This window comes from Panthera uncia, chromosome E1 (genome assembly GCF_023721935.1).
Source record: "Panthera uncia isolate 11264 chromosome E1, Puncia_PCG_1.0, whole genome shotgun sequence".
NCBI lineage: Eukaryota > Metazoa > Chordata > Mammalia > Carnivora > Felidae > Panthera > Panthera uncia.
In genome coordinates, this window is record NC_064814.1 from 59,736,469 (window position 1) to 59,758,014 (window position 21,546).

Sequence of the window (21,546 nt, forward strand, 5' to 3'; positions counted from 1 at the left end):
TTCTGTGATGTGACTCCCCTCCTGAAACTGTCCTGCTCTGACACCCATCTCAATGAGATGATGGTTCTTATCGAAGCAGGGTTGATCATGATCTCTCCATTTATTTGCATCCTGGCTTCGTATGTGCATATTACCTGCGCTGTCCTGAGAGTCCCGTCCACGAAGGGAAGATGGAAAGCCTTCTCGACCTGTGGCTCGCACCTGGCCGTGGTTTCCCTCTTCTATGGCACCATCATTGCTGTGTATTTCAACCCTTTAGCCTCACACTCAGCTGAGGCAGATATAGCATCTGCTGTGATGTTCACGGTGGTGACTCCCATGCTGAACCCCTTCATCTACAGCCTGAGGAACAAGGACATAAAAGGGGCTCTTGGAAAAGTGGTTGCTCTGAATATTTTTCTACCTGGCAATCAAATGGGCTAAGAAAATCAGGCAGGGAACTAGTTTCTAAGAAGACCACATTTGCTTTTTCTATTGTGCAAAGCTCAGCATTTGTCATGTGTGAGCGAATCATCTAGTGTCTGTCTTGGGAGACCAGATTTGATACAGCCTCTTCAGCTAAGGATGGAAAGCAAGATCCTTTTACCAAATAACTTACTGCACCTGTTAGTGCCCTGCAGCCCAAACCCACTAGCAACACATGTCTTGTTGAATGAGTGTGGTTTATTAGGCTCAGAGGGGAGAATGCATACCATCGGGAGTTGTGAGGCATCTTAGCAGGAAGGTGTTAGACAGGATTTACAAAAGGCTTGTTGTCTGAGGTGAATTTAGTGAGGATTTAAGGAAATGGGTCTGTGCTCTGGATTTCACACTGTCACATGGTAGGGATGATTCTGATGGAGTATCTTAAAATATTTTATCCAGGAGGGAAGACTAGACTAAGGCAAGACTGTGATTGGCAGAGAAGTAGCATTAATTCGTATCAGCCAACATAGGGGGAGTTTGGTCATTTTTGGGGCTTGGACAGTGTTCGGACATGATTACAGAGTGGTCTCTCTTTGTCTTGCTCCATGATGGTCAGTCACAGAGCGGCCCTGTGTGGTACTGTGGTTGTGTTCATCCTGAGAACATGGCATCGATCTGTGAGTGCCAGGCCATCTCCTGGGTGTCAGGACTGGTTTGTCTTTCTCACAACAGAGACGCAGAGATAAGAGTACATCTTACGGGAAGCTCAGACCGGTGGGGGTAGGAAAGGGAAGGGTTCATTTAGGGCTCCAAGAAGCCCTAATTCTGCCACGAATTCGAGCTAATTATTTGTTATTTTCTTATCTGAGCTTTCTGGGTCACACAGCATTACAGCAGGAATAAGTGTGAGATACACAAGAATATCTTCGAAAATCTCCACTGTGTCAATGAACTGCATCTTTTTTTCCACACTGCCTTCAGTTTATGTCAATGCGCTGAGATATTTTACATAGTTACTAATTTGTATCCTGATTTCCCACTATAATTTTATAATAAAGCTTTTCAAAATTGCTGTATAGTCTCCACAATTTTATTTTGCTATACTGATATATTTCCATCAAGTTGTTCTAGCAAAATATGCTGACTAGTAATTCTGTTTCTAAAATAAAACGTAAGGGAAGTTTACTATAAAATTATAACTCAATTTATTTTGAAAGTGATTGCAGAACATAACCTGACCAATATTGAAACTGGTCAAAACATCACTGAAAAGGATGCTCTGGATTTTGAGGAATGAAGAGGAAAATAGGGTGTAGTTTCCTTTAATTTCAGAGAGAGAGGCAAAATGACATCTTTCATAAACACTGACAGAACTCAGAATCAGGGGGTATTTCTGAGTTTATCATGTAATTTTTATATTGACATATTTGCGTCTCCATATGTTTGCCAAATGGAATATATGGTAACATTTTCAATTTTTAGTCTACATATCCAGGAATTCTTCATAATAAGATGGAAAGTAACTGTTCCTTGAAATTTTGAAGGAATCCCCCAGCTTTTGTTTCATGTATTTTGGTGGCCTGTAGTTAGATGCATATATGTTTATAATTTTTATTTATTCCTGTTTCATCCTTTTATCCTTTTTGTCCTTGCCTAGAAATAAAATTTATGGGCATAGAGTTGTTCATATGGTTGACTTTAAACATAAAACTGTCAGTTATCTTACCAGCAAAAATGGGTTTATCTGGAACTAGGAGAGAATTGCAATTAGTGACGAGCATGCAATGACGAAACCACAGGCATTCTCAGAAGACAAAGAGGACTGCTCTTGTATAGAGAAAGATGGGGAGTTGGGAGGGGCCGTCATAAGCAAAAAGTCCATTGGAGTAAATGGCGTTCTGAAGTGTCGTGCTTCCTTATTGGCTGAGTTGTGATTGTCACTGGCTTGGTTCTTTCTAGGCAAGGACAAAACCTTTCTTTCTCCTGCCGCGGTAGGCGGTAGTATCTACTCATGAGGCCTATCTTCCTGTTGGGTCTACGGTTGATGGCCAACGGCAGCTTGTGAGAGCTTGTCATTCTCCTACAGTGGGGAGGTTAAGCCTCCCTACTCCGTTCAGAGTGAAGTTTCCTTTTATCAATTTTCACAATGATATTCCTTTAGGGCCCTTTTCATGTCCAAAGGATCCACAGCGATGACCTCTTTCTCATTTCTCACAGTAGTATTTGTGCCTTCTCTCTTCTTTTGCTGGTTAGCTTGGCTAAGGGTTTATCAAATGCATGGATCTTTTCAAAGAACCAGCTTTTGATTTCGTTTGTTAGTTTTCTCTATTAGCTTCCTGTTTTTAATTTCGTTGATTTCTGTTCTGATTTTTATTTGGGTTTCTTCTGTTCACTTTGGATTTAATTTTCTGTTGTTTTGTAGATGTCAGGGTAGAAACTTAGATGATTGATTTTAGGTCTTTCTTTCCTAATATATGCATCCAGGGCTATAAATCTTCCTCTAAGCATTGCTTTCACTGCATCCCACAAGTTTTGGTAAGTTGTATGTCCGTTTTCATTTAGTTCAAAAATATTTTTACATTTCTTGAGATTTATCAACGTTTTTTTATTTATTTTTTTTATTTTTGGGACAGAGAGAGACAGAGCATGAACGGGGGAGGGGCAGAGAGAGAGGGAGACACAGAATCGGAAACAGGCTCCAGGCTCCGAGCCATCAGCCCAGAGCCTGACTCGGGGCTCGAACTCACGGACCGCGAGATCGTGACCTGGCTGAAGTCGGACGCTTAACCGACTGCGCCACCCAGGCGCCCACATTTCTTGAGATTTAAATAACCATTTGTTATTTACAAGGGTGTTGTTAAATTTCCACATATATTTTGGTATTTTCCAGTTATCTTTTCTGTTATTAATTTCTAGTTTAGTTTCACTGTGATCGGAGAGCATACTCTGTATGATTTCTATTTTTTAAAATTTGCTAAGGTGTGTTTCATGGCCCATATGCAGTCCGTCTTGGTGATGTTTCTCGTGCACTTGAGAAGAATGTGTGTTCTGCTGCTCTTGGATGAAATATTCTATAAATGTTCAGGGAAGTGTTGGAATTGAAGGTGAAACCGGTGTGGGCTTGAGAGAATGGAAAGAGAGGACGAGACCCACCCTACCAACAAAAATAAATGAAAAGCACTGGGGGCAGGGCACCTGGGTGGCTCAGTCGGTTAAGCGTCCAACTTCGGTTCAGGTCATGAGCTCACGGTTCTGGAGTTTGAGCCCTGCGTCAGGCTCTGTGCTGACAGCTTAGACCCTGGAGCCTGCTCCAAGTTCTGTGTCTCCCTTTCTGCCACTCTCCCATTCAGGGTCTGTCTCTCTCAAAAATAAATAAACATTAAATTTTTTTTTTTTGATGAAAAGCATTCGTTTATTAGCTATCTAATATTCTACATATTTATTCATTTGGGCTGTTTTTAATTTTCAGTATTACAGTGTTGTATTTTTGCTTGTATTGAGAACGTAATTGATGGGACTAATAGTAATATATTTTTTTAAGATTGTCCCAGTAGATGGATACCATTATTCCTCTTTTGCCAAGCCAAACATTTACGTACTCACATACACACAGCCTGCTCATTTAATACACCTGACACCTTGTTCTTTCAATTTACCATTCTTAGATTACTAGTAAGCCTGAACATTCTTTCAGACTTCTTGTAGCCATTCAAGTTTACCTAACAGTTATCTGTTCATGTCTTACTGGAATGTTCCCTTGCTGCCCACTTCTTCCCCTTATCTCATCCTTCTGGTCTCGGTTTAAAGGCCACTTCCCCAGGGTCCTCCCTGGAAAATCCACTTATAATACCCTTCTAGAATTCTTCCCTTCCTAGCACTTGTCATTCTGGAGCTGTATATGTTTTTTTAGTTTTATTGAGTTTCTGACCCCCTCTCCCCATCCTCCATCCCAAGAAACTCCATGGGTGCGTTGCTTCCCTTTACAACCCCTGGTCCTTGTGTTGTGTCTTTAAGGGATGCATGCCTTCAATTTGAAGTTGCTATTCTAACTGGATATCTGGGCCTTCAGATTTTTTAAGTTTATTTATTTATTTAGAGAGAACGTGTGCACGTGAGGCAGCAAGGGGAGAGAGAGGGAGAGGGAGGGAGGGAGGGAATAAGAATATCCCAGGCAGGCTCTACACTGTCACTTCGAGGAGCCCGATTTCACAAACCCACTGAGCTGATACTGCGTCAGACACCCAACTGACTGAGCCACCCGGGTACCTTAGGCCTTCAGATGTGCTAACTGGCCCTTGCTGTTCTATTGGAAAACCATTCGTTGTTGAGTGTTTACTGATTTTCATGAACTAATTGTCAGCTCCTTATCGAGCACTTAGTCGTCCAACGGCTTCTTAGTGCTCTCCTGTTCGGGGGTGTGGACCCTGGGCATCCTGCCTCTGAACTCCAGAGCAGGGGTGAGGAGCATTCTGCTCCAGACCCTCCAGGATCCAGGGAGTAGGTGTAGGGAAGTCAGGCGGCCCAGGCCCCATCCTCTGGGGACAGGTGACAAGGACTTTGACTGCTGGGCCCTCGCCTACACCACAGCCCACGGCAGAGAGCAGCTCCCGGGGGGAGGGGTTTGCGTCGTGGGAGTATCACATACCCACCGGCCTTGAGTACTGTGTGGTCTGACCCTTGCATCCTTGTGTCCCTATGGGGACAGTCTCGCCCCATAGACCCCACCCTCTCCAGTTACTGCCCAGCAGCCACTTAGGCTTTGTTTTCTAGGTGTGATAACCAGGAAGACCCCAGCCAGTCTTCCTGAGGAATAAGAGAAGAACGTTGCTGGCATCCAGTTTTGTCCCTGGTTTTTAAAGGGTACTGTAGGCTTGAAATACAAAATCAATAAAGGACAGTTTTTTGTGTGTGTGGCCTTTAAGTGTCTGAATTAGGACTCAGGACTGAATTGTATCATCAGATGTCTTTCATTTTTAGTATGCTTTGAACCAAAACAAAACTTAGAACTACAGGTTTAAAAAATAATTGGAAAAGGGGCGCCTGGGCGGCTCAGCCAATTAAGTGTCCAACTTTGGCTCAGGTCATGATCTTGGGATTTGTGGGTTCAGGCCCTGCATCAGGCTCTGTGCTGACACCTGAGAACCTGGAGCCTGCTTTGGATTCTGTGTCTCCCTCTCTCTCTGCCCCTCCCCTACTTGGCTCACGCTGTCTCTCTCAGAAATAAACAAACATTAAAAAAAAAAAGCAAAAAATAACAAACAAAAAAAGAGCAATAGGCAGAAAGAAACAAAACTATTATTTGAAGATGGTATAATTTTGAACCACAGATTGTAACAGAACTGAGAAATTACTGAAAATTAACATTCGATGAAGTGGCTAGTTTCACAAATATACAATTAAAAATAACTTTCCTATGTAAAATCAAGAGCCAACTAGAAAAATACAATGGAAAAAAAACTATTTGCAATAACAAAGTCGTATACAACTTACGTTAAGAAAATTAGAAACATTTACTCAGGAATACAATACTTTAATAAAGGCATGGGAAACAAAATTTGTAAAGCTAACAAGTTTTCCCAAATAGTTTATAGGATTAACCTATTTCAATCAAAATACCAATGTAAACTTCCAGGAAACCTAAAATAAAGCAAAACTGATCAAGAATCTTTAAAATAACACACCACAGGATCGGTCCCGTGAAGGCACCGCTGGCCTGGCCTCTGGGTGGACACGTCAGGAAAGTCTGGGTATCAGGAGGCCAAAGAGAACAAACATCCACTACAATGAAGACTCTGGAATCCTGCCTCTCGAGGGGCAATGTGAACTAGCCACTGGAGACAACTGTTAAAAATAAAACACTTTGCTTGTGAGGTAGTGACCACCCATTGCCAAGGGTCTGAAGACAGCTTGGAGGCGGAGTGAGCACATGGTAAGGTCACTGGCCAGTCATGTGTCCAAGCCGACGTCTTCCTCTTCCAGCACCTGGATTTCCTTCCTAGCAGGCCTTCTTCTTGGCTCAGCAGAGGGACAAGATCCTGAAGAGCTTTACCAGTAGTAGGGCTGGGTGGCTGGGCCTGAGTGATCCAAACTTCTTTTGGCAATGGAAAGGCATGAGTGCTATCTGAGCGGCGAAGAGCTGGACAAAAAAGGCAGTAAGAACAACAGACACTTTAAAAGTATGTTGTGAAAAGTATTCCTGTAAAAGTCACTTTTCACTGCAAAATGCAAACGTTACTGACATCGATGGTTAGTTTAGATCACATACAAATGACAGAGTAAGTCTTTGACATTCACTTGCTGTTATTTTCCTATATTCCAAAGTAAACAATCCCTTTCAACACTCAAGCTTCAACAGGGTATTCTTAGAAGGTTATGTGAACTGCTAATAGAAGCTCTTGGCTTAATAAATCAGTAGTTTGGTTCTCGCAGGGGAACACAGTTCCAGGTAAGGACTTTTGCATTATTATATTATTTTTTTTTTTCCACAAGTGTGAATTCCTATGTGGGGGGAAAATGGATACACTTTCCGTACACATGAGCCACTCTGTTCACCTTGCAGGTAAGTGGCCTCCAGACTCCTATTCAAAGCCTTTTTGGGAAAAGGGATCTGTGGCCTGTACATTGTTGTAGAAGTTCACAAAAGAGAGCTCCTTAATCCAGAAAATGTGGATGCTGACTGAGGTATAGCCCTTGAGAATGTCTTCTTCCCTGTGAAATTTTCTAAAACTTTGAGGTTTCGGCCAAGATGGGTATTTTCCCAATTTTGACTATAATGAGGTTTGCACATATCTGCGTCTTTTCAGAAGCCTGGGAATTTAGAATTCCCTATTAAAGATTTCAGGTCAAGGCAGGACCATCAGACCTTTCCTGATCCCATTTCTGCTTTCGTGTCTTACATGCTGAGTGGGTTTTTTCATGCCGGGTACAGTTGGAAAGCCGACCAAATCTTCTCCCACATTTTTTGCAACTATACGGCCTCTCAGCCTCATGGCTCTGCAGATGAAGCACAAAGTCTTTATTCTCTGGGAAGGTTTTCCCACATTCTGGACACTTAAATATTTTCTCCCTTATATGGATTCCTTCATGGCGACTCCGATGAGAGTTCTGACGAAAGTTTTTCCCACACTGAGAACATGAATAAGGTTTCTCTCCTGTATGGATTCGCTCATGTTTATTAAGGTTTGTTTTATGATTGAAGCTTTTCCCACAGTGACTACAGTCATAGGGTTTTTCACCAGTGTGAGTCCTCTGGTGGGATATAAGGTAAGAACTTTCATTAAACTGTTTCCCACACAATGGACAAGTGTACCATCTTCTCGTTCTCCGATTTCGGGTAAGTGCAATCACGTTGATATCCACATACTTTGAGAGTTCCTCTAGTGGAGTATCATTTTCAATAGTAACTAGAAGATTTCTCACTTTCCTTTGTTTTGGAGCGGATGTGCTTAGTCTGTCTTTATGGCAATATGGAGATTGCTCCGAGACCATAGAACAGTCCACTTCATCACAATCTGAAGTCTTTTCTCTATGATCTTCACTCTCTCCGGGTTCCTTCTGAAGATCGTCACTCTCAGGATTAATGTCACTGTCTGTGGAAACAAAGAGAATTGAATAACTTTTGCGGGATATGATACCGCAGGAAAAAAACAAATTGGATTTCTCATCAAACAATAATCTTGAGTATCAGAAGTCTGAGGACTAGCAGATAATTGTTACCAACACTCGTTTTCCACTCTGTGGATGGAATATATGACTGATAAATCTTTCTATGCAATGCATTGCAAGCACACAGTCCTTTTTCTTTCTTTCTTTTTTTTTTTTTTTTTTTTTTTTGAGAGAGAGAGAGCGCACTCAAGTGGGGGAAGGACAAAGGGGGGGGGAGGAGAGAATCCCAAGTAGGCTCCATGCTCAGTACGCAGCTTGATGTAGGGCTCGATTCCGTGACCCTGGGATCATGACTTGAGCAGAAATCAAGAGTCGGACGCTCAACTGACTGAGCCACCCAGTTACCCTCTTCCTTTTTTTTTTTTTAATGAAATGAGGGGGGACTACACTGAAAGATTTTATAGGTTTGCTTTCTGAGTAAGCACTAATTCCTCAAGAAGTTCATATTGATCTTATATTCTGTGTAGAACAGTGAGCTAAGGGCCAGGGGATGAAAGACATCAATACTCAAGGGTACACCATCCCATTCTTTAGGAGGCTAGTAAGTGAAAGGTACAATGAGTTACTTCCAGGTTTTCACTACGGTAAGTATTACAATAGTATGGAATTAGATAATACTGTAATATCCTATATAATAGGGAAAAAGTGGGAATAATTCAAATGACCAAAAATAATGAAGGCCTATCATGTTCACTCCGTACATGATTATTTGGGCATTAGGGTGATTAAAAATGATTAAACTATGGTAGAAACCCATAGTGGTCTTTTTGGGGGAGAAAGGGGAGTAGTAACTGGGCAGTGGGCACAAAAGGAACTTCTTGGATGCCAGGAATGGTCTGAGTGATGGTCAGACAGACGTGTACATTTTGTGAAAACGTGAGGCGTACACTTTTGATCTGTAGGGTTTTCTGTATTTATTACCTCCGAAAGAAGTCTGTGTAAAATAACATACAAAGATTAAGTAACAAATTAAAAAAAGAAAAGTATGCTGTGAAAAGGTAGAGCAACAAGGGACCCCCTAAACTCTGGGCAACTTATGGATATTAAAGGGCTAAGTCAACCTCTTAGATAGACAGCTAACCACAGATCTGGGATATGAATCTTTGCTGGATTAGTAGTTTCACACTAACAGGCGTTTTCTTTTTCATTTATTCCCTTAGGTAATGAAAATGCTGAGTCAAAGCAAATGGCAATTTTTATCACAGTCCTTGACACTGACTGCCATATTTCTTTCAAAAGAGGCTGTACCAATTTCAGCACAAGCATCAAGATATGGGTATCAATTTTACCTAATCTTGTCAGCATTTAATAGGTATAAAATGGTTTCTCGTAGCTTTATTTTGTACTTTGTTACTACAAACCACTAATTTATTGGGCTGAGAGACTCATAAATTTAAATAAATTTTACATTTTGCAAATCTTAATCCCTGTGTAGGCAGTCACTACTAATGTAAATATTTAACTGAAGCCTACCTCTGTCACTCCACAACTTAAAACCATCAAAAAGTACCAGTCTTTCAAAATCAGATAAATGTTCTATTCTCTAGCCATTCCTTTATGACTTACTTTTACAGTTAACTCTTTTTTTTAAGTTTATTTATTAATTTTGAGAGAGAGGGCATGAGCAGGGGAGGGGCAGAGAGAGAGGGAGGGAGAAAGAATCCCAAGCATCGACAGTGTGGAGCCATATGCGGGGGGCTTGAAGTCACAAACTGTGAGATCATGACCTGAGTCAAAACCAAGAGCTGGACACTTATTCGACTGAGCCACCCAGGCGTCCCTACAGTTAATTTTTAATACATTTGGAGTTTAGTATCACACTGTATGTTATTGTTTGTAACATGTCTAATATTGGTAAAACCAGCCACAATATCCTTTTGAAAATTTTGACTCTGTTACCTACAGTGTAAATAAATTACAAGATATTGGAGGGCACCAATATCTTTACACGATTTGTTTTCCCATTTACATCCGTGTCTCTCTGATATTTAAGAATCTTTTATAGGGGCACCTGGGTAGCTCAGTCGGTTAAGCATCCGACTTCGGCCCAGGTCATGATCTTGCACTCTGTCTCTGTCAAAAATAAAGAAACTTAAAAAAAAAAAAAGAATCTTTTATATTTACCAATGAAACATCTGTGGTTCACTCCTATTTTATAGCCATTCTGAACGACAGCTTCCATCATTTTGTTAATTTTTTAATAAAAATTTTTTTAATGTTTATTTTTGAGAGAGAGAGACAGAACATGAGTGGGGAGGGGCAGAGTGGGGGAGGATACAGAATACGAAGCAGGCTCCAGGCTTTGAGCCCGATGAGAGGCTCAAACCCACGAACTGTGAGATCATGACCTGAGATGAAGTTGGATGCTTAATTGACTGAGACACCCAGGTGCCCGTGTTAATTTTTTAAAAAATGTATTTATTTTGACAGAGCGAAAAAGCATGAGGGGCAGAGAGAATCCCAAGCAGGCTCTGCACTAATAGTGCAGAGCCTGATGAGGGGCTCGAACCCATGAACCATGAGATCATGACCTAAGCTGAAGTTGGACTCTTAACCGAGTCACCCAGGCGCCCCCATTTTGTTAATTTAAGAATGCTATTGTTAGGGCGCCTGGGTGGCTCAGTGGGTTAAGCAGCCGACTTCAGCTCAGGCCATGATCTTGCGGTCCGTGAGTTCGAGCCCTGCGTCGGGCTCTGTGCTGACAGCTCAGAGCCTGGAGCCTGTTTCAGATTCTGTGTCTCCCTCTCTCTGACCCTCCCCCGTTCATGCTCTGTCTCTAAAATAAACAAACGTTAAAAAAATTTTTTTTTAAAAAAGAATGCTATTGTTATACATTCCCTATTTACCTACTTTAAAACTATTAAATATAGTGTTTTTGTTGGTCCTTTTAGATTTTCTAAATACAAACCATATTTTGGTTCCAATATTTATTCTTCTTAACCCCTTATCTTTTTGCCTTATCTAGTTAATAATAGTGATGGCAGGTTTCCTTATTTCATTTTCATAATTTTTAATGTTTGTTTATTTTTGAGAGAGCGAGCTGGGAAGGGACAGAGAGAGAGAGAGAGAGAGAGAGAGAGAGAGAGGATTTGAAGTGGGCTCTGGGCTGAGAGCAGAGAGCCTGATGTGGGGTTTGAACTCATGACCGTGAGATTGTGACCTGAGCTGAAGTCGGACTTGTAACTGACTAAGCCACGCAGGCACCCGTTATTCTCATTTTTAAAGAATTACCGTCAGTGTTTGATGAATGACCATAAATGTCATGTTATAGTAAAGGGCTATCTGTTTTGAAGACAATTCATCAAAACTCATAGGAATTTTTCTGATTTTCCTGAGAGTCAATGAATATATCTTATATTCCTTTAGTGTACTCTTTTTTATGATAAAAAAATTTAGTAGCTAATATAGTTACATGGTACAAAACTCAATGTGAAAAGGTGTACGCTAAGGAGCCTTCCTCCAGTCCCTATCCCCATCCATTCTACTTGCCCCCCAGACAGATACCAGTTTTATTAGTTTCTTTTTATTTTTTCATTGTTTATCTAGGTGACATATTTTCCTTTCTCCTCTTTTCTTATATAAAAGGTAGTACACTGTGTATATGTCTGGAACTTGCTTTATTTTGATCGTTATATTCCAGTGCATAGACATTACCTTGGTATGCTGTGTGGACACATCACATTCAACCAGAGACACCTGGATTGTTTTCAAAGGTGAATGCATCTGGTTTTGTTTTGTTTTTGAGACAGAGAGAAACAGAGCATGAGCAGGGGAGGGGCAGAGAGAGAGACACAGAATCCGAAGCAGGCTCCAGGCTCCGAGCCGTCAGCACAGAGCCCGCAAGGGGCTCGAACTCACAAACCGCGAGATCATCACCTGAGCCGAAGTCCGACACTTAGCCAACTGAGCCATCCGGGCGCCCCGGTGAATGCATCTTTAATACTGGTAATTAGACTGCCGTATATGGGGAGTCATTCTGCATGTCCGCCAGTATTATACTTATTTCTCAACACACTCACCACCAGTGTGTCGTTATTGGATTTCTAGAAATCTGATGGATGAAAAAAGATGGTAATTTGGCAAAGGTTTAATCTGCATTTCTAATTATGAGTTGGGCTGGACAGCTTTTCATGTGTTCATGGGTCATTTGTATTCCTAAGCGAATCTGTTGGTCTTTCTCTTGGGGTACAAAGTATGATGCACCAAATGGCTGGGTTGTCCCAATACCTTTTATGAGCTCCTCTGCTTCGCTGCTCTTTTCAATTTTCCTGGTCATTGTATTTATTTATTTCCATTTGAATTAGAGATCAGATTGTGCGGTACCAGGGGGAAAAATCCTACTGGCATTATTAAAGGGATTACCTTCACTTCATGAATGAACCTGGGGAGAACTGACCTTTTAATGTTAAATCTTCCTGGCCAACATGGTATTTCTTCCCATTCATTCAGATCGACTTCTTTGTCCTTTAGAAATGTTTTGAAGTTTTCCTCATAATTTCTGCATGTTTCTTCAGTTTATTTCTAGGTGTTTAATCTTGTTTGTTCCTATTTTTATAATTTCTAAATGACTGCATATATGAAAGTTAATGATTTCCATATAATAATTTTTCATCCCACTGCCTTACTGAATGCTTTTATTATTTATAATTTTCAGACACTTCCTGGGTTTTCTAGTTACAAAATTATATCATACGTAATAGATTCTTAAATTCTTAAACATTTAATTTCTTTGTCATTTAACTGCTCTGGCCAATACCTAAAACACAGTATTAGACAGTAGTAGTGATAATGGGCTTTGTTGTTGTCCTGATTTTAGTGGGAATGCCTTCCAGTGTTTCCAGTGTTTCGGTCCTTCCAGACCGAAAGGATGCATATCCCATAAGGGAGGTATCCATTAGTTACTGTTTTGTTCAGTGTTTTTGCGAAGACGGCACAAGGCATTGGTATTCTGTCAAATATCTTTTCAGTAACTATGAAATTGATCATAGGATTTTTCTCCTTTACTATAAAATATAATAGGCTTTCTATTATTACATCACTTTTGCATTCCTGGAATAAATCTTCCTTGGTCAGGACGGTTTTTTTTTATCAGATTGTAGTATCTTTGTCACACTAGTTTCATAAGAAGAATATGGAAGTTTTCCTTTTTTTTCACTCTGAAAATTTTCGTAGCATTTAAATTGTGCAATTGTTAAAGCTTTGTAAGAATTTCCTATGAAACTGAGGGTCCTTTCCCTGGGTTGGGGGCTAGTTTTTTTGACAATTCCAACTTCCTCTATGGAAACTGGTTTATCTACCTCTGTTTACATCTTTCTACGTATTAGTGCCTCTATTTCTAACTTACTGATTTCCAATTTTGTATTTACTAATACTTTCTTTCTGTTTTCCTTCATTGTACTGTTTTCCTAACTTTGAACCAGAGGCTTAATTTTCCTTTCTTTCTTTTTAATTTTTTTTTACATTTATTTTTTTGAGAGAGTGAGACAGAGCATGAGTGGGGGAGGGGCAGAGAGAGAAGGATACACAGAATCTGAAGCAGGCTCCAGGCTCTGAGCAAGCGTTCAGCACAGAGCCCAATGCGGGGCTCGAACCCATGAACCATGAGATCATGACCTGAGCCGAAGTCGGATGCTCAACCCACTGATCTACCCAGGTGCCCCTACTTTCATTTTTCTAACTTAATGTGTGTGTTTATACAGGCATAAATTTTCTTCTGAGTACCACTTGAGGTTATACTGTAGGTGCTGACACAGAGTATAGTCTCCAAACGTTATGTAACTTTAATTTGTACTTCCCCTCTAATCCAAGGTTACTTAATAGTTTTAAAATTTCTAGGTGAAGGGGACTTTTTCCCCCCAAGTTTCATTTTTACCTTCTAGTTGTATCACATTGTGATAGATCCTACTGTGTTATTTCTACTTTTTGGAATCTACTGAATCTTTCTTTCTTCCATAGTAAGTAAATAATCTTGAAAAGGTTTATATTCTCTTGCCACAGGAGACGTCAGATACAAACATGAGAACTGTCTCACTGAGAATGTGTTTAAGAATTTTTTTCTACATTTTTAGTTGTTTTATGTGGCTCACTTGAGTTGAGACACACATTCTGTCCTCCTCGGTCAAGGACACTCCTGTGATTCCTTTCCCCACAAGGTTCATTCCACTACACTTTTCCCTTTCCAAACTGACCAAATGTTACTGACTCCCAGATCTCTACATGTGACCTCCAATTTCTAATGTTCAAGTACCCAGAAAATAATCTCATTTTATTTCCTATCATGGATTCAATCTCATCTAAAATCAAATCCATCTTCTTCTAAACTCTATTCCTACTTCCAAATCTGGCCTTGACCTTCTCATAGCTCTTTATAGTTAAAATGGTTTCACACTGCTTATCTTTTTTTATTAAAAAAATTTTTTTAGGGGCACCTGGGTGGCTCAGTTGGTTAAGTGTTTGTTTGACTTTGGCTCAGGTCATGATCTCATGGTTTCTAAGTTCAAGCCCCATGTTGGGCTCTGTGCTGACAGCTCAGAGCCTGGAGCCCGCTTCAGATTCTATGTCTCCCTCTCTCTCTGCCCCTTTCCTGCTCGCACTCTATGTCTCTCTCAAAAAATAAACGTTAAAAAAATTTTTTGAAATTTTTCAGAAACTTTATTTAGAGAGAGACAGAGACAGCATGAGGTGGGGAGGCGCAGAGAGAGAAGGAGAGAGAATCCCAAGCAGGCTCTGTGCTGCCAGTGCAGACAGAGCGCAACGCAAGGCTCAAACCCACGAAACTAAGATCATGTCTTGAGTCAAAATCAAGAATCAGACGCTTAACTGACTGAGACACTCAGATTCCCCCATACTGCTTATCTTTTTAGGTGAATGACTTATCTTTTAAGACTTTTAATAGACTTAAAAGATAAGTCTATTCTTTAACCGGAAGCTTTGGAGGGCAGGAATGGAGCACTATGTATCATTTTAACTCACTGATAACTCCAGAATTCAACCCTGCCTAAGGAAAAAGCAAGTAGCATTTATTAAATGTTAGTGAATGATTCTAAGTTTAAATCTTCAGCTTTGTGGCATAGGCAAGGGAGGGGAATGGAAAGGGTGAGAATTGGGCCTCAGGGCCTCAAGGTCTATGGCCAAAGTGTTCCTGGAATTGACAACCTACCCACCAACCAGTCACCTAAAATAAATGCTAGTTTTATCCAAGACTGAAGAAAAAGTCAGTGTAATAAATCCGATCTCTTTATGTTCTTCCCTACAATGAGAAAACATTAGCCTAATATCCTCAATGGGAAAAAACTGATAGCTTTTCCCTTAAGGTCAGGAACATGACGGCTATGTACAATCTCACCACTGCTGTTCAACATAGTACTGGAAATCCCAGCCTCAGCAATCAGACGATGACGACGACAACAACAAAAATAAAAGGCATACAAATTGGCAAGGAAGAAGTCAAATGTTCACTCTTCATAGACAACAAGATACTCTATGTGGAAACCCAAAAGATGCCAGCGAAAAAATTGTTAGAACAGACACATAAATTCAGCAAAGCTGCAGGATATAAATTCAATGTGGAGAAATCTATTGCACTTCTTTACACCAATAATGAAGCATCAGGAAGAGCAAGAGTCGATCGCATTTACAATTGCACCAAAAACCTTAAGATACCTAGGAGTAAACCTAACCAAAGAGGTAATAGATCTCTACACTAAAAACTATAGAAAACTTATGAAAGAAATTGAAGACGACACAAAGAAACGGAAAAGCATTCCATGCTCATGGACTGGAAGGACAAATGTTGTTAAACTGTCGATACTACCCAAAGCAGTCTACACATTCAGTGCAATCCCTATCAAAATAACACCAGCATTCATCACAGAGCTAGAACAATCCTAAAATTTGTATGGAACCAGAAAATCCCCCGAATAGCCAAAGTAATGTTGAAAAAGAAAACCAAAGCTGGAGGCAACACAATTCCAGACTTCAAGTTGTATGACAAAGCTATACTCATCAAGACAGTATGGTACTGGCACAAAAACAGACACATATATCAACTGAACAGAATGGAGAACTCTGAAATAGACCCACAAACATAAAGCCAACTAATCTTTGACAAAATAGAAAAAAGTCTCTTTAGCAAATGGTGTTGGGAAAACTCGACCACTTTCTTACACCAAACACAAAAATAAATTCAAAATGGATGAAAGACCTAAAGGTAAGACAGGAAACCATCAAAATCCTACAGGAGAAAACAGGCAGCAACCTCTCTGACCTTGGCTGCATCAACTTTTTACTAGACATGTGTCCAGAGCCAAGGGAAACAAAAGCAAAAATGAACTTATTGGGACCTCATCAAGATAAAAACCTTCTGTACAGTGAAGGAAACAATCAATAAAACTAAAAGGCAACCGACAGAATGGGAGAAGATATTTGCAAATGACATATCCGATTAAGGGTTAGTAACCAAACTCTATAAAGAACTCATCAAACTCAAAACCCAAAAAACAAATAATCCAGTGAAGAAATGGGCAAAAGACTTGAATAGGCACTTTTCCAGAGACATCCAGATGGCTAACAGATACCTGAAAAAATGCTCAACATCACTCATCATCAGGGAAATACAAATCAAAACCACAATGAGATACCACCTCACACCTGTTAGAATGGCTAAAATGAACAACTCGGGCAACGACCGATGTTGGCAAGGATGTGGAGAAAGAGGGACCCTTTTACACTGCTGGTGGGAATGCAAACTGGGGCAGCCACTCTGGAAAACAGTATGGAGGGTCCTCAAAAAGTTAAAAATAGGGACGTGTGGATTAAGCATCCGTCTCTTGATTATGGCTCAGGTCATGATCTTGCAGTGTGTGAGTTCAAGCCCTGCGTTGGGCTCTGCATTAACAGTGCGGGGCCTGCTTTGGATTCTCTCTCTGCCCCTCCTGTGTGTTCTTGCTCTCTCAAGATAGATAAGTAAACTTAGGAAAAAAAAAAAAGTTAAAAAATAGAATTATCCTACAACCCAGCAGTGCACTACTAGGTATTTATCCAAAGGATACAAAAATGCTGATTTGGAGGGGCACATGCACCCCAATGTTTATAGCAGCATTATCAACAATAGCCAAATTATTGAAACAGCCTAAATGTCCATCTATTGATGAATGGATAAAGAAGATGTAGTATAATACATATATATTGGAATATTAAATATATATATAATGGAATATTACTCAGCAATCAAAAAGAATGAAATCTTGCCATTTGCAATAACGTGGATGAAACTAGAGTGTATTATGCTAAGCAACATAAGTCAGAGACAGAGATCATATGATTTCACTCGTGTGGAATTTAAGAAACAGATGAATACAGGAGAAGGAAAGGAAAAATAAGATAAAAACAGAGAGGGAGACATCCTAGGAGGCTCTTAAATACAGAGAACAAACAGGGCTGGTCAAGGGGAGGTGGGCTAAATGGGTGATGGGCATTTAAGCAGGGCTCTTGCTGGGATGAGCTCTGGTATTATGTCTAAGTGATGAATAACTAAATTCTACTTGTGAAACCAATACTACACTATATGTTAACTTGAATTAAAAAAAACAAGCAAAGAAAAACAGGGGCGCCTGGCTGGCTCAGTCTGTAGAGCATGCGAGGTTTGATCTCAGGGTCGTAAGTTCAAGCCCCATTCTGGGCACAGAATTTACTTTAAAAAAACATGTGTGTGTGTCTGTGTCTGGGTGGCTCAGTTAGTTAAGTGTCTGACTCTTGATCTCAGCTCAGGTCATGATCCCAGTGTAATGGGATTGAACACCATGTCGGGCTCTGCCCTGAGCACGGAGACTGCTTAAGATTCTCTCTCCCCCTCTGAGCCTCTCCCCTCCTCGTGAGCTTTCTTTTCTCTCTAAATAATAATAATAATAATAATTATTATTATTATTATAAATATGTATATATATGCTTAACAAAAAATACTACATAGAATAAATAACTTGTGGAAAATGAAGCAGGCTCACTATGTACTGCTACCCTGACCATACAGCATAAGACAACTAGAGTTCAACAGCCATGGATTTTTGTCACCCCAGGCAACTCACAAAATCCACTTTCTGCTCTGCTTCAGCCTCAGAAGCAAACAGCCCTGAAGGCAAAGTAAGAAGTATTAGGCGCTCAGCAAAGCGATTTTTGAAGGCTGGTCACTCTTGGGTAGCAGTGTATTTGTAGAGAAAGGTGAATCATCTCTCAACAGCTTCAGAGAACTGCTGCCACATGAGTGCGTGTGAGGTATTCTCATTTGCGAATGCTGCTTAATCATTACTGGGAAATAAGCAGAGATGAAGAAGGATCCATTCACCAACCATACAGGAAACTCACTGAAACAATTGTGAGAAATGCATCAAGAAGGTGGTACAACTCTGGGCTAAGGCTGCAGGCTCTGGTGTTAGAATCCCTGAGTCCACATCCCTGCTCTGCCAACTACTGCTGTGTGACCTTTAGCAATTGACATTTTTCTGCTTTAGTTTCACCGTCTTAAAATAGTAATAATTCCTACGTCCTACAGTATTGTGAGAAGTACATGAGGTAATAAATGCACGCAAAGCACTCAGACTAGTGCCTAGTACATAATAACACACAAGTACTAAGTGCTAGATATCATTTCTACCAATAGTGTGATATATTTTCATTCACACTAGTAGACTTCTTAGCCTTTGGACATCAAGGAAAAAAAGACTCATGCGCCCAATGAAAACACAATTTAAAATACACATGTTGGGAGATTAGCACTAGATTCAGAAAATGGATTGAGAAACAACCTGGCTGCATTTTTTATCTGTTTGAATATTTGATGTCAGTACATTAGCTCTAGGTCTTGCTTCCCAAGAGAAGTCCCCTCCACCATTGCTGCCCTAAAGATACACAAAAAATGGCCACCCACAGCTGGTGCAAGCTCTGCCACATGGAATAAAAATTAAACGAGTGTGAACATGTACGTTAGCTAGTGTGTTAATCAGGTCTTTAAAAAGTCTGATGAAGGGTGCCTAGGTGGCTCAGTCGGTTAAGCATCCAATTTTTTTTTTTTTATGTTTATTTTTCATAGAGAGAGAGAGAGAGAGAGAGACTCCAAAGCAGGCTCCAGGCTCTGAGCTGTCAGCACAGAGCCCAACGTGGGGCTCAAACCCACAAACTGCGAGATCATAACCTGAGCCGAAGTCAGGCGCTTAACTGACTGAGCCACCCAGGCACCCCAAGCATGTAATTCTTGATTTCCGCTCAGATCATGGTCTCACAGTTCGTGAGTTTGAGCTCCACATCGGGATCTGTGCTGGCAGCACGGAGCCTGCTTGGGATTCTTTCTCCCTCGCTCTCTGCCCTTCCCCTGCTCACTCACTCTCTCTCTCAAAATTAAAATAAACATTTAAAAAATAAATAAGTAAAAAGTCTGATGCAATAGAAGAACATGCTTTTTCCATAGCATTCAATATGAACACACAAGATTTCTTACCCAGTAACATCATCTCCCCAACACTGTCTTCCTTCTCTGAGGTGGGTTGTTGAGTAGCATCTAGGCTCACACATTCTTCTTGGGAGTGAAATACATTCAAATCCTCAAAGACCACCAGTTCCTGAAAGAGCAATAGACCCCATTCCTCTTAATAACAGAGGTTGTTTGACATCCTTGCTGGTAAAATAGGCTGGAACCCGAGGATCAGGGAAGGGAAGGTGAAAGGGACCTATAAATCCTACGCAGATGCAGCAGACAGGAAACCCAGGCTCAGACAGGAGCCAAAGGATAAGCAGAAGAGAAACATCCAAAGAGGCAATGAAAACAAGCCCACTCTCCTTCCAAGGGTATGTCTTTTTTTTTTTTTTTTTTAAATATATGTATATGGGTTGACTGAGTGGGGAGGTCTGTAAGAGCAGAGAAGGTGATGTACTCAAAACAGTGAACGGGAAAACCGAACCCACCTCAGGCTCAGTTTTCAGATACAGAGACAATGTGTCCTGTTTCTGCTGGATTCCTTCTCTGGGTAGAAGCTTCACTATGGGATGAGGTTGCACTGGGGAAAGAGGAAGCTGTAGTTAATGGAAATGTCAGTGACACTAATATGGAAACCCTAACCACACCTTGAGGCCACACTGTCCTCACTCCCTCAGAAGGCAAGTCATGGTTTTTTTCAGCTTCTCTGAACCCAGGGAAGAGCTCAAGCCATAAATCACAGGGTCTTGAACCTGTATCTAGGGTCTCCTCATTATGAAAAGAATGATTCCCTTAAGGGTTTTTTAAATTCTCTTCGCCAGTAAAGGGGAGGGTAAAGTCTGGAGATGCTCATAACAAGCACAAAATTTCCAAAATTCCACATAAATGGCAGTCAATTAAACAATTCATCCAAATTTCTTTATGGTAAAAAGATATACACTCCCCCTCCACTATGGAAAATTACACACAGTTTATTCCATGGCTTTACACACACCCAGCAATCCACTCAAGCTCCAGCTTGAGAAAAACAATACTCCCTCTCCCCAGTATGTTGACTTATTAAAATCCACTCCTTTTTTTCAATACCCACTATCCTAACCTGAATTCATTACTAACATGAACACCTATTTCGGACCCCAATACCATTCTCTTCTCTTCTAGTGAAACAGCATATGCTTCTTACATCTGTTCTGAAAGTTTGAGCTCACATCCTTCATAATAACCAAAGTCTCCTTGACTTTCTGATTGGGCTGCACCACGCTTGGCTTGGGCAAGAAGGTGAGGAAGTGCTCCAGAACTAGCTGGTGGATGGTCTTGGGCCCACTAGTAGCATCTCGAAGTAGGTCTTGGCCCAGCTTGGAGTCCGGAGGAACTCTCAGTATAAAGGACCGCTTTGGCTTTAGGGGCATTGGAACCACTTTTGCAGCCATCGCGCCTTGAAATCACACACCACACTCGTTTTGCAGAGCTTCAGGAGTCCCCTCTTACTGAAGGAAATCTGTCAGATAGCCAAGCTGCAGACAAGAGAAACCATGGGTTACCCACAAAACCAGGTAGGCATGCCTGCACCCCAGTACATGGCCTGGAGAGTGAGGCCACACGAAATGTAAAGCAGAAGGAAAGGTAAGCTGGGGTGGGGGGAACTCCTAACTGAAACGGAAGGTCCCTGAACTAGACACTCTTAACAAGCTTGGCCTGAAAGGAAGATCTGAGAATGAAAGCCGGACGATGTCCAAACCTCAAGGGTCATCCTCCCGAGAAATAGGAGATGCAAACTCCACTGGGAAGAGCGATGGGCTGGAAGACAGGACACCTGGGGTCCGACACCAAGGGCATCTGCTTATAAGTTGGCCTGGCCACTGAATCAAGCCGTACCGCACACCTAGGACCCCGGGTCCCTCAGATGCCCCTGGGGGGGGGGGGGGGGGGGGGGGGGCGGTTGATGGCTCAAGGAGCAATCGCAAGGCCGCAAGATGCGTCCCTACAGCGCCGCCGTGCCTTTTCCCCCGTGG

General features: G+C 41.2%; 2 protein-coding genes across 2 annotated transcripts in view; one reads left to right on the forward strand and one right to left on the reverse strand.

Annotated features, from left to right (window-relative positions):
- The window catches only part of LOC125927229 (olfactory receptor 1F1), a 4,661-nt gene extending 3,184 nt beyond the window's left edge, over positions 1-1,477 (forward strand). Inside the window, exon 2 of the mRNA XM_049637385.1 lies at positions 58-1,477. Within this exon, the coding sequence (XP_049493342.1) occupies positions 58-423 (366 nt within the window). The 3' untranslated portion in view covers positions 424-1,477. The remainder of the gene's footprint in view (positions 1-57) is intronic.
- Positions 1,478-5,049: 3,572 nt separating this feature from the next.
- The window catches only part of ZNF200 (zinc finger protein 200), a 17,100-nt gene continuing 603 nt past the window's right edge, over positions 5,050-21,546 (reverse strand). The window contains exons 2-5 of the mRNA XM_049637384.1: positions 20,718-21,048; positions 20,023-20,114; positions 19,559-19,679; positions 5,050-7,994 (exon numbers count right to left, since the gene is read on the reverse strand). Coding sequence (XP_049493341.1) covers positions 7,243-7,994; positions 19,559-19,679; positions 20,023-20,114; positions 20,718-20,964 — 1,212 coding nt within the window. The 5' untranslated portion in view covers positions 20,965-21,048 and the 3' untranslated portion in view covers positions 5,050-7,242. The remainder of the gene's footprint in view (positions 7,995-19,558; positions 19,680-20,022; positions 20,115-20,717; positions 21,049-21,546) is intronic.